This window comes from Ylistrum balloti, unplaced genomic scaffold (genome assembly GCF_031769215.1).
Source record: "Ylistrum balloti isolate Yb309-2 unplaced genomic scaffold, AGI_CSIRO_Ybal_v1 Utg370126, whole genome shotgun sequence".
In the NCBI taxonomy this organism is placed as follows: Eukaryota; Metazoa; Mollusca; class Bivalvia; order Pectinida; family Pectinidae; genus Ylistrum; species Ylistrum balloti.
The window spans coordinates 1,171,143-1,184,155 of record NW_026782140.1 but is presented as its reverse complement, the minus strand read 5'-3'; the positions used below and the strand labels follow the sequence as shown (position 1 = coordinate 1,184,155).

Here is a 13,013-nt window from a genome sequence, read left to right as displayed (position 1 = left end):
GATGATAAAGTGTCATTTGTCTCATTGTCTGGAGATGATAAAGTGTTATGTGTCTGAGGATTATAAAGTGTTATGTGCCTCATTGTCTGAGGATGATAAAGTATTATGTGTCTCATTGTCTGAAGATGATAAAGTGTCATGTGTCTCATTGTCTGGAGATGATAAAGTGTCATATGTCTCATTGTCTGGATTTGAAAAAGTGTGATATGTCTCATTGTCTGGAGATGATAAATTGTTATATGTCTTTTTGTTTGAGGATGATAAAGTGATATGTGTCTCATTGTCTGGTGACGATAAAGTGTTATGTGTCTCATTGTCTGGAGATGATAAAGTGTTAGATGTCTTTTTGTTTGAGGATGATAAAGTGATATGTGTCTCTTTTATGATTATAAAGTGTTATGTGTCTCTTTGATGATGATAAAGAGTTACGTGTCTATTTGTCTGGTGATGATAAAGAGTTATGTGTCCTTTTTCTGGTGCATTTCTCAACGGTATCCAAGAAGATCTTCATTTCTTGGAATCCCTGCATTGTAAGTAATTTGTAGGTCTTTGCGGCGGTCCAAATCTATCATAGATATCTACTGTGGTGTTTAAACACCATAAAATGATGAAAGAGAAATTTTATCAATAATGTGGAGATTATCACCCTAATAACAAAGGCTCGGGCATATCATTCAGTTTTACATGAAGATATAACAATAATGTGTTATTTTGAAACTTAATTCTCCTCCAACAACTTACAACCAATGACACTACTGAACTTTTTACATCAACCTCGTTTTCAACTCACAACGCAACCAACAGAACCCGATTTCCTTTCACTAAAACAGCATAGGCAATCAAGAGTTAAATAGTGTACAGTTATACTGGTAAACGATTGACAACCACAACATGTGTCACAGAAAACACATAAGAGAATTTCCATGTGCTTAGAAGGGCTGTAGTAGTGTGCAGTGATAACCGACTCTCTCTTACACACATCAGATTCTGTTATAAATAATACACACCATCACCATGACAAGCTTGTTAGACTTGCTAATTCAACAGAAAACATCAAACTCTTCATATAAATTGAAAATGACCGTTTTTATTAAACGACGAATACATAAAGATTTACATATACAGCAAAGGAGGAGTGCCAGTTTGGGCCTTCTGGTGGCTATGACGAATACTTTTTATTTTTTGTCTATTAAAAACTTGAGGTAAGGCGGTAATGACATGGCATTAATCTAAGGTCAGCTCAAGGCTGCTCAGTTGTTATAGGGGGACGAGTGGGGGATCAAATTCATAATTATTGCAATAATTATCAAACTAAAATATTTTTTTAGTTTTTTTTTCTTAAATGTCATTTGATGATATATTTCAAAACCTTCATTAGAAAAAATGACAAAAATATATGCCATTGTTGAAAAGTAGATCACGGTAATTAAGTGCCCTAATTACTAATTAAGTCACACTTGAGCACCGTTTTTTGTCTTATTGCATCTATAAACAATACGTTTATCACGTGCAGAGTATTTATTTGAAATATTTTTGCAAATATGGATGATATTAAAATGGGAAAAAATCAATTTAGCAACGGGTTTCACAGGATCATAAATGACCTTTGTCTATTACTTACGGGATTGTATTTTTGTTTACTGCTTTAGTAAGGGGAATGGTGGTGTTTGGATATTCATTTAGGAGTCACTGTCGCTGTCACAATCTGACCAGTTCTCCACCGTCATTGCGTCATCAACACAACTAAGGAAACTTGAGGAGGCAGTTGTTTGTGCAGTATCAGACTGGTGTCGGTCATAAGAAAGATACCATAGGACAGATGCAATGTGGGCACAGCAGCCGACTACTCTGGCACCAACCTTACATTGACAATACCAGCCTGATATTGGGGTCAGTCCATTAGAATATTCAATCCAAAGATTGTACACCTTCGAAGCAACATGTCGTGAACGAATCTGAACTTTGATCAAGTCAGGTTTCTCCCTGCATAGCATAAGTTCATACTGACCATCTTCAGCTAAGTGCTCTTTGGTGTAGGATTTTGCCTGTTTCGGGAAATCAGGCAAACTGGCCTCATCAAGCTTTACCCAAATAGACCGCTTCTTTGTTAACCCTTCTGCCTCAATAAGAGTTTGAAGTTTGTTAGGTGTTTTGGACAATGCCATAATTCTCTCGACAATTACAATGTCATTGGGAGAATTCGAAGCAAGTGGAGGGCGAAAGGCATTGCAAATTGCACAAACCATTCGTACAAAATCTCCTACAACGGGAATTAATGTGTTTGGCAGTACATGTCCCAACGTCTTCCACTGCTTAATCCGTCCATTGGCTGACAACAACCCACCTTACCTTTGTAACAAGACGGGGTTCATTTGCTTCTTTGACGGTATGCTGCTTCTGACCCTTTGGTAGAAAAAAATGGCATTTCTGTTTTGATACAAGAATCCCTCAAAAATCTGTCACATCTCTAAAGCCTCCGTCAACAACAAGGACATCATCATCTTAAAACCAATCATTGATGTTCTCAGTGTTAGTTTTGAGCATGTGCTTTGTGATATTGGCATCATTGTTTCGACCATCTGCTAAATACGGACCAAGAACAGACAAGATATAACCATCAGAAGCTACAAGAAGCATTGGCTTCAAGAGAGGACGTCCCTTGTGCATTGAGAAAGACCGACGTTGGAATGTGTAATTAATGATTTTTTCAACATAAATATAAGTGCCATCAGCAACAACCACAGCGACATCCTCACCTGAGGCAAACATTGTCTTTGCAAACATTGTAGTATGGTTTTGGATAACTTGTTCTCTTGTGATGTGATGCAGGCCAATGCAGGAAGGAACAAAGTGATTCATTAATGCTTTTCGAGCAGAGTGTATACATTTTCCACACGTTCGCTTTGTCCTATTGAACAAAGTAGCTAAAATTGCTAAGGACATGTCCGTTTTCAACTTTACAAGAAGAACAGCTAATACAGTCCTTGCACTTCTGTTTAGTGAAGAGTACAGAGATGTGTTAACTGACTGTGAAAGCTCGGAAAACTGAGATTTATAAAGTCCTGTGAGTCGATAATAATCTTGATCAGTTAATCCATCAGGTGAATCAAAGTCCAAACAACTTTTTCTAGAAGCCAATGATTTCAGTGAAAGCAGGATTTCTGATATTTCAGATGAATCCAGTTCCGAGTCTTCACTGGTACGAGTGAGTGACTGAAGAACATCGGAATGAATATCACCATCCACTATATGAGAAGCACAGCACCTAGATGTGTTTGGAATCAAGACATCTGTCTTAATAAAAATCTTATTTCCGTGCATGGTTTCGCCATTTTACTTTTTTTCATCTCTGGACTTTCCACAAACGAAACATCGCGATTCAGTAGGCGTAGCTCGTGGAATATCAAGTTTGATATTTTTAGAGTCAGGTGTCTCATTCTGATGGTCTAAACCACTGTTAGAATGCTTTACTGGTTCATGGTGTTTGTAGAATCTTCCTCTGCATTTCTTACATTACAGGGTCACCTAAACATTAATCTTTATTGATGTTATCATTCAAGAAAGACGGAACATCTGCCTGATTCAGACAATATATTCTGACTTTATAAACTGCTTTACAGCAAGCACACTGCTTGTGTACTTGCATTTTACAAAAATAACAAAAAGTTAATAAAAACTTAACAAAATACTATAATACATGTACTATTATATATATGTCACATTTGTATGAATGAAATTATATTTAACGGTTTAGTGATACACAAGATATGTGCATAAGTCAATGCATGTGCGAACTGCACAGAACAAAGTATACTTATATAGCTGGATATACCATGTGTTACATACACTGCATTGTAGATTACTGAAGTCTGCTAGTGTTTGAAACAAGACCATTAACAAGGTATACATCAGGGAGATGTCATAATGTCATACTATTTTATGTTAAAGCTCTAGTGTCAAACCATCTTACGTTAAAGCTCAAGAATACAACTAATGCACGGAAGAATTATTACACTGTGAAATATATTTGAAATAATATTTTTCATACAGTATAATTTAGTATTCATTTTCATTAACCGGAATAAGACAGTGACTGGTGCTCTTGCACTTTAACTTGTAACTAGTCTATTTAAATGGCATGCCTCTCTTACCCTGACTGTAACTTCTTCATTGCTCTAATTCATGCAAAAATATTTCAAATAAACACACTGCACGTGATAAACGTATTGTTTATAGATGCATTAAGACAAAAAACGGTGCTCAAGTTTGACTTAATTAGTAATTAGGGCACTTAATTACCGTGACCTACTTTTCAACAATGGCATATTTTTGGGTCATTTTTTCTAATGAAGGTTTTGAAATATATCATCAAATGACATTTAAGAAAAAAAACTAAAAAAAAATATTTTAGTTTGATAATTATTGCAATAATTATGAATTTGATCCCTCACTCGTCCCCCTATAACAACTGAACAGCCTTGAGCTGACCTTAGATTAATGTCATGTCATTACCGCCTTATGTCAAGTTTTTAATAGATAAAAATAAAAAGTATTCGTCATGGCCAACAGAAGGCCCAAACTGGCACTCCTTTCAATAAATGTACCTATACAAAAACTTTCTTGTAAATTTTGTTTTGAAAAACAGTTGACAAGTCTAAGATGGGGGTACGAAAGGGCTCATATACCGTAAATTGCAATACATGGACATATGCATTATTTCCCAACGAAGTACGTCATCACCATCTGTTATGGAGTTTTACATTCTCTCTCATTTGTCATCATTGAGGCTTTACGTCATCTCTCGTATTTGAAAGGAGAGTTTCTTTGACACAATTTCTTGTCTGTTAAATGAGAATTTTACACCATTCCACCTCTGTTAAAAATAGCTTGACATTCTGTCATTTGTCCTCGGAGTGATTTATAATTTTTCCATGTCTTTAATGATTCTATATTCTCTCATTTGTTCTCTTAAAGATTCCCATCTGCTCTAGTCTGCCAATGGAGTTTTACATTCTGTCTCTAGTCAAAAGATATTTTTTACATCTCTCGTCTGTCTTCCTCTTCCATCTGTCAAAGGAGAGGTTCTCATGTGGTAGTTTGTGAATTTTAAATTACCTCTCGCATGTCAATGATAATTTTACACCCTGTTTTGAATGCCAAAGACGTATATATCATTTATCGTCTGATAATGATAATTCTACTTCGTCTCTTGTCTTTCAATATAGAGGTCTTATCTTATAAATCGTTTGCCAAAGGAATTTTACACCGTCTCTGGTCTTCCAATGGAGAGTATTACATCATCTCGCGTCTGTCAATGGAGAGTTTTACACCATCGCTGGTCTTCCAATGGGGAGTTTTACATCATTTCTGCCAAGTGAGGATATGACATCATCTTTCGCCTGCCAGTAGCAGGTTTGACTTACATTCTCTCTCGTATGCCAATGGAGATTTTTACATTATGTTTCGTCTATTGTCTGCCAATGGAGAGTTTTACATCATTTCCCGTCTGCCAATTGAGGATATGACATCATCTTTCGTCTGCCAGTAGCAGGTTTTACATTTTCTCCCGTCTGCCTATTTAGTGTTGTACACCATCTCTCTTCTGTCAATGGTGTTTTAAAATCATCTCTTGTCTGCGAAGGGAAAGTTTTACATCAGGTTTCGTTTGCAAATGGAGAGATTAAGAGAGTATTGTTTACGTCTTCTCTCGTCTGCCAATGGAAAAGTTTACATTATATCTCGTCTGCCAATGGAAAAGTTTACATTATGTCTCGTCTGCCAATAGAAGGTTTTACATCATACCTCGTCTGCCAATAGAAGGTTTTACATCATCTCTGGTCTGCCAATGGAGAGTTTACATTATATCTCGTCTGCCAATACAAGGTTTTACATCATCTCTGGTCTGCCAATACAAGGTTTTACAATGGAGAGTTTACATTATATCTCGTCTGCCAATACAAGGTTTTACATCATCTCTGGTCTGCCAATGGAGAGTTTACATTATGTCTCGCCCAATAGAAGGTTTTACACCATCTCTCGTCTGTCAGTGGTAGTTTTACACCATCTCTTGTCTGTCAGTGTTAGTTTTACATCATCTCTCGTCTACCAATGGAGAGTTTACATTATATCTGGTCTGCCAATACAAGGTTTTACATTATATCTAGTCTGCCAATAGAAGGTTTTACATCATCTCTCGTCTACCAATGGAGAGTTTACATTATATCTCGTCTGCCAATAGAAGGTATTACATCGTCTCTCGTCTACCAATGGAGAGTTTACATTATATCTGGTCTGCCAATACAAGGTTTTACATCATCTCTAGTCTGCCAATACAAGGTTTTACATCATCTCTTCACCTACATATATCTCCTTAACCAGCAGAGATTGTACATCATTTCCTGTCTGTAGGGAGAGTAGTAACCCTGGGATAATCACCTACATATATCTCCTTAACCAGCAGAGATTGTACATCATTTCCTGTCTGTATGGAGAGTAGTTACCCTGGGATAATCACCTACATATATCTCCTTAACCAGCAGAGATTGTACATCATTTCCTGTCTGTAGGGAGAGTAGTAACCCTATGATAATCACCTGGGATAATCATAATCACTACATATATCTCCTTAACCAGCAGAGATTGTACATCATTTCCTGTCTGTAGGGAGAGTAGTAACCCTGGGATAATCACCTACATATATCTCCTTAACCAGCAGAGATTGTACATCATTTCCTGTCTGTAGGGAGAGTAGTAACCCTGGGATAATCACCTACATATATCTCCTTAACCAGCAGAGATTGTACATCATTTCCTGTCTGTAGGGAGAGTAGTAACACTATGATAATCACCTACATATATCTCCTTAACCAGCAGAGATTGTACATCATTTCCTGTCTGTAGGGAGAGTAGTAACACTATGATAATCACCTACATATATCTCCTTAACCAGCAGAGATTGTACATCATTTCCTGTCTGTAGGGAGAGTAGTAACCCTGGGATAATCACCTACATATATCTCCTTAACCAGCAGAGATTGTACATCATTTCCTGTCTGTAGGGAGAGTAGTAACCCTAGCATAATCACCTACATATATCTCCTTAACCAGCAGAGATTGTACATCATTTCCTGTCTGTAGGGAGAGTAGTAACCCTGGGATAATCACCTACATATATCTCCTTAACCAGCAGAGATTGTACATCATTTCCTGTCTGTAGGGAGAGTAGTATACCCTAGGGATAATCACCTGTACGCCTACATATATCTCCTTAACCAGCAGAGATTGTACATCATTTCCTGTCTGTATCACTTCCTAATCACCTACATATCTCCTTAATAGCAGAGATTGTACATCATTTCCTGTCATTATATAGAGTAGTAATATCACTATATAATCACCTACATATATAGATAGCATTATATAGTAACCCTGGTAATATCATATATCTTCCAGCAGAGATTGTACATTATATAGAGGGTAATATCATATATGTATAGAGACATTATATAGAGATAATATCACTTTCCTGTCTGTATAGATAATCACCTACATATACATTATATAGAGATTGTACATCATTTCCTGTCCAAGGGAGAGTATAGTACATAATAGACATATATCTCCTTAACCAGCAGAGTTGTACATCATTTCCTAGTAGGGAGAGTAGTAACCCTGGATAATCACCTACATATATCTCCTTAACCAGCAGAGATTGTACATCATTTCCTGTCTGTATATACATATATCTCCTTAACCAGCAGAGATTGTACATCATTTCCTGTCTGTATTAGTATAACCCTGGGATATATCACCTCCTGTCTGTATATCTTATATAGGGAGTAATACACATTTCCTGTCTGTATCATAATAACACTTAATCTACATATATCTCCTTAATAGCAGAGATTGTACATATCATTTCCTGTCTGTATAGATACATTATATAGGGGTAATATCATTTCCTGTCTGTATAGATACATTACATTATATAGGGGTAATATCACTTCCTGTCTGTATAGATACATTATATAGGGGTAATATCACTTCCTGTCTGTATAGATACATTATATAGGGGTAATAACACTTCCTGTCTGTATAGATACATTATATAGGGGTAATATCACTTCCTGACTCTCTAGATACATTATATAGGGGTAATATCACTTCCTGTCTGTATAGATACATTATATAGGGGTAATATCACTTCCTGTCTGTATAGATACATTATATAGGGGTAATATCACTTCCTGTCTGTATAGATACATTATATAGGGGTAATATCACTTCCTGTCTGTATAGATACATTATATAGGGGTAATATCACTTCCTGTCTGTATAGATACATTATATAGGGGTAATATCACTTCCTGTCTGTATAGATACATTATATAGGGGTAATATCACTTCCTGTCTGTATAGATACATTATATAGGGGTAATATCACTTCCTGTCTGTATAGATACATTATATAGGGGTCTGTATATTATATAGGGGTAATATCACTTCCTGTCTGTATAGATACATTATATAGGGGTAATATCACTTCCTGTCTGTATAGATACATTATATAGAATATCACTTCCTGTCTGTATAGATACATTATATAGGGTTAATATCACTTCCAGACTGTATTGATACATTATATAGGGGTAATATCACTTCCTGTCTGTATAGATACATTATATAGGGGTAATATCACTTCCTGTCTGTATAGATACATTATATAGGGGTAATATCACTTCCTGTCTGTATAGATACATTATATAGGGGTAATATCACTTCCTGTCTGTATAGATACATTATATAGGGGTAATATCACTTCCTGTCTGTATAGATACATTATATAGGGGTAATATCATTATATATAGATACATTATATAGGGGTAATATCACTTCCTGTCTATCACTTCCTGTCTGTATAGATACATTATATAGGGGTAATATCACTTCCTGTCTGTATAGATACATTATATAGGGGTAATATCACTTCCTGTCTGTATAGATACATTATATAGGGGTAATATCACTTCCTGTCTGTATAGATACATTATATAGGGGTAATATCACTTCCTGTCTGTATAGATACATTATATAGGGGTAATATCACTTCCTGTCTGTATAGATACATTATATAGGGGTAATATCACTTCCTGTCTGTATAGATACATTATATAGGGGTAATATCACTTCCTGTCTGTATAGATACATTATATAGGGGTAATATCACTTCCTGTCTGTATAGATACATTATATAGGGGTAATATCACTTCCTGTCTGTATGGATACATTATATAGGGGTAATATCACTTCCTGTCTGTATAGATACATTATATAGGGGTAATATCACTTCCTGTCTGTATTGATACATTATATAGGGGTAATATCACTTCCTGTCTGTATAGATACATTATATAGGGGTAATGTCACTTCCTGTCTGTATAGATACATTATATAGGGGTAATATCACTTCCTGTCTGTATGGATACATTATATAGGGGTAATATCACTTCCTGTCTGTATAGATACATTATATAGGGGTAATATCACTTCCTGTCTGTATAGATACATTATATAGGGGTAATATCACTTCCTGTCTGTATAGATACATTATATAGGGGTAATATCACTTCCTGTCTGTATAGATACATTATATAGGGGTAATATCACTTCCTGTCTGTATAGATACATTATATAGGGGTAATATCACTTCCTGTCTGTATAGATACATTATATAGGGGTAATATCACTTCCTGTCTGTATAGATACATTATATAGGGGTAATATCACTTCCTGTCTGTATAGATACATTATATAGGGGTAATATCACTTCCAAACTGTATAGATACATTATATAGGGGTAATATCACTTCCTGTCTGTATAGATACATTATATAGGGGTAATATCACTTCCTGTCTGTATAGATACATTATATAGGGGTAATATCACTTCCTGTCTGTATAGATACATTATATAGGGGTAATATCACTTCCTGTCTGTATAGATACATTATATAGGGGTAATATCACTTCCTGTCTGTATAGATACATTATATAGGGGTAATATCACTTCCTGTCTGTATAGATACATTATATAGTAATATCACTTCCTGTCTGTATAGATACATTATATAGGGGTAATATCACTTCCTGTCTGTATAGATACATTATATAGGGGTAATATCACTTCCTGTCTGTATAGATACATTATATAGGGATAATATCACTTCCTGTCTGTATAGATACATTATATAGGGGTAATATCACTTCCTGTCTGTATAGATACATTATATAGGGGTAATATCACTTCCTGTCTGTATAGATACATTATATAGGGGTAATATCACTTCCTGTCTGTATAGATACATTATATAGTGGTAATATCACTTCCTGTCTGTATAGATACATTATATAGGGGTAATATCACTTCCTGTCTGTATAGATACATTATATAGGGGTAATATCACTTCCTGTCTGTATAGATACATTATATAGGGGTAATATCACTTCCTGTCTGTATAGATACATTATATAGGGACTTCCTGTCTGTATAGATACATTATATAGGGGTAATATCACTTCCAAACTGTATAGATACATTATATAGGCCAACTGTATAGATACATTATATAGGGGTAATATCACTTCCTGTCTGTATGGATACATTATATAGGGGTAATATCACTTCCTGTCTGTATAGATACATTATATAGGGGTAATATCATTTCCTGTCTGTATATTATATAGGGGTAATATCACTTCCTGATATATCTAATATCACTTCCCATAGCATTATATAGGGGTAATATCATTCCTGTCTGTATGGATACATTATATAGGGGTAACTCCTCCTATAGATACATTATATAGATTGTAATATCACTTCCTGTCTGTATAGATACATTATATAGGGGTAATACTTCCTCATATAGGGGTCCACTGTCTGTATAGGATACATTATATAGGGGTAATATCACTTCCTGTCTGTATAGATACATTATATAGGGGTAATATCACTTCCTGTCTGTATAGATACATTATATAGGGGTAATATCACTTCCTGTCTGTATAGATACATTATATAGGGGTAATATCACTTCCTGTCTGTATAGATACATTATATAGGGGTAATATCACATACATTATATAGGGGTAATATCAAAACCTGTCCTGTATAGGGGTAATATCACTTCCTGTCTGTGCAACATCATATAAGGCAACACATGTCATCATTTCTATACATCTGATAATCTTCCAAAAATATCAAACACATGTCTGAATGGAGAGTGTTTACATAATCACCTACATATATAGCATTATATGTACAATTATCCTGTCTGTAAGGTAATATCAAGTCTGTAATAGTACCTTTCAATACTAATTATTATTGTATATGTACCTTTCAATACTAATTATATTTATATGCAGAAGAGTGAAAGAATGACTTTAACAGCATCATACAACTGTTTTGTCCTTATAGGGCTCCCCAGTGGTCAACAGCATCATACAACTGTTTTGTCCTTATAGGGCTCCCCAGTGGTCAAAGGGCCTTAAGTTTGAAATCAAGGAGACGACAGTGGAAAAAGCAAAAAATAACTGAAAAAAGTCATAGATACAAGTACTGTGACAGGTAAAAGATAAATAACCCCCTACAGAAGCAGATTATCAGACACAGGGAAGACACATGACCCACTACAGAAGCAGATTATCAGACACAGAGAAGACACATGACCCACTACAGAAGCAGATTATCAGACACAGAGAAGACACATGACCCACTACAGAAGCAGATTATCAGACACAGAGAAAACACATGACCCACTACAGAAGCAGGTTCTCTGACAAAAGACACGTATACTGCAGGAGGTTCACTAGATGACAGAAGACACATGACCCACTACAGGAGCAGGTTCTCTGACAAAAGACACGTATACTGCAGAAGGAGGTTCACTAGATGACAGAAGACACATGAACTGCTACAAAAACAAGTTCATGGAAGACAGAAGACACATGAACTGCTACAGGAGCAGGTTCAAGACATATTAAGCATTACTGAAGCAGGTTCTCTGTTAGGCAAGAGACACATAAACACTACAGAACTTTGTTCTCTGACAAAGGGACTACTAGCAGCAGATTATCATAGTGTTTCTTCACCACATGAAGAATGAAATTCTGAAGGTCAAGATATTAAGGGATGTCAATTTGACAGAAATAACAATTGCTTGTCTATCTGATTTGTGTGAGGATTTAAGTACTGAACCAGTTATTCAGAAGATGAAGTCACAGCTTGCTATTTTACCTGTTTTCATGCAATAAAGCAAGACAATTAAAAACAAATCTTTTTTGATATTTTATTTTATCACAGGTGGTAGACATAGAAATACTCAACAATGTGATATAAATTATAAGTAGACAACGTTTATACACCTTTCCTCACATCCTCTCTCATCAGCCTGGGGACCCCCACATATCTCTGAACCTGGGAACCCAAATTATATCTGGACGGACACAACCTTGGCATCCCCAAATATCTCTGGACGGACACAACCTTGGCATCCCCAAATATCTCTGGACGGACACAACCTTGGCATCTCCAACTATCTCTGGACAGACACAACCTGGGCATCCCCAAATATCTCTGGACGGACACAACCTGGGCATCCCCAAATATCTCTGGACGGACACAGCCTTGGCATCTCCAACTATCTCTGGACGGACACAACCTGGGCATCCCCAAATATCCCTGGACGGACACAACCTTGGCATCTCCTAATATCTCTGGACGGACACAACCTTGGCATCTCCAACTATCTCTGGACAGACACAACCTGGGCATCCCCAAATATCTCTGGACGGACACAACCTGGGCATCCCCAAATATCTCTGGACGGACACAACTTTGGCATCCCCAAATATCTCTGGAGGGACACAACCTTGGCATCCCCAACTATCTCTGGATGGACACAACCTTGGCATCCCCAACTATCTCTGGATGGACACAACCTGGCATCCCCAAC

General features: G+C 36.2%; 1 protein-coding gene across 1 annotated transcript; it reads right to left on the bottom strand.

The window, feature by feature from the left end:
* Positions 1–1,679: 1,679 nt before the first annotated feature.
* LOC132550491 (uncharacterized) lies at positions 1,680–2,246 on the bottom strand. Its single transcript, XM_060214560.1, has one exon. The coding sequence runs from the start codon at positions 2,244–2,246 to the stop codon at positions 1,680–1,682; it is 567 nt and encodes a 188-aa protein (XP_060070543.1).
* Positions 2,247–13,013: the final 10,767 nt, after the last annotated feature.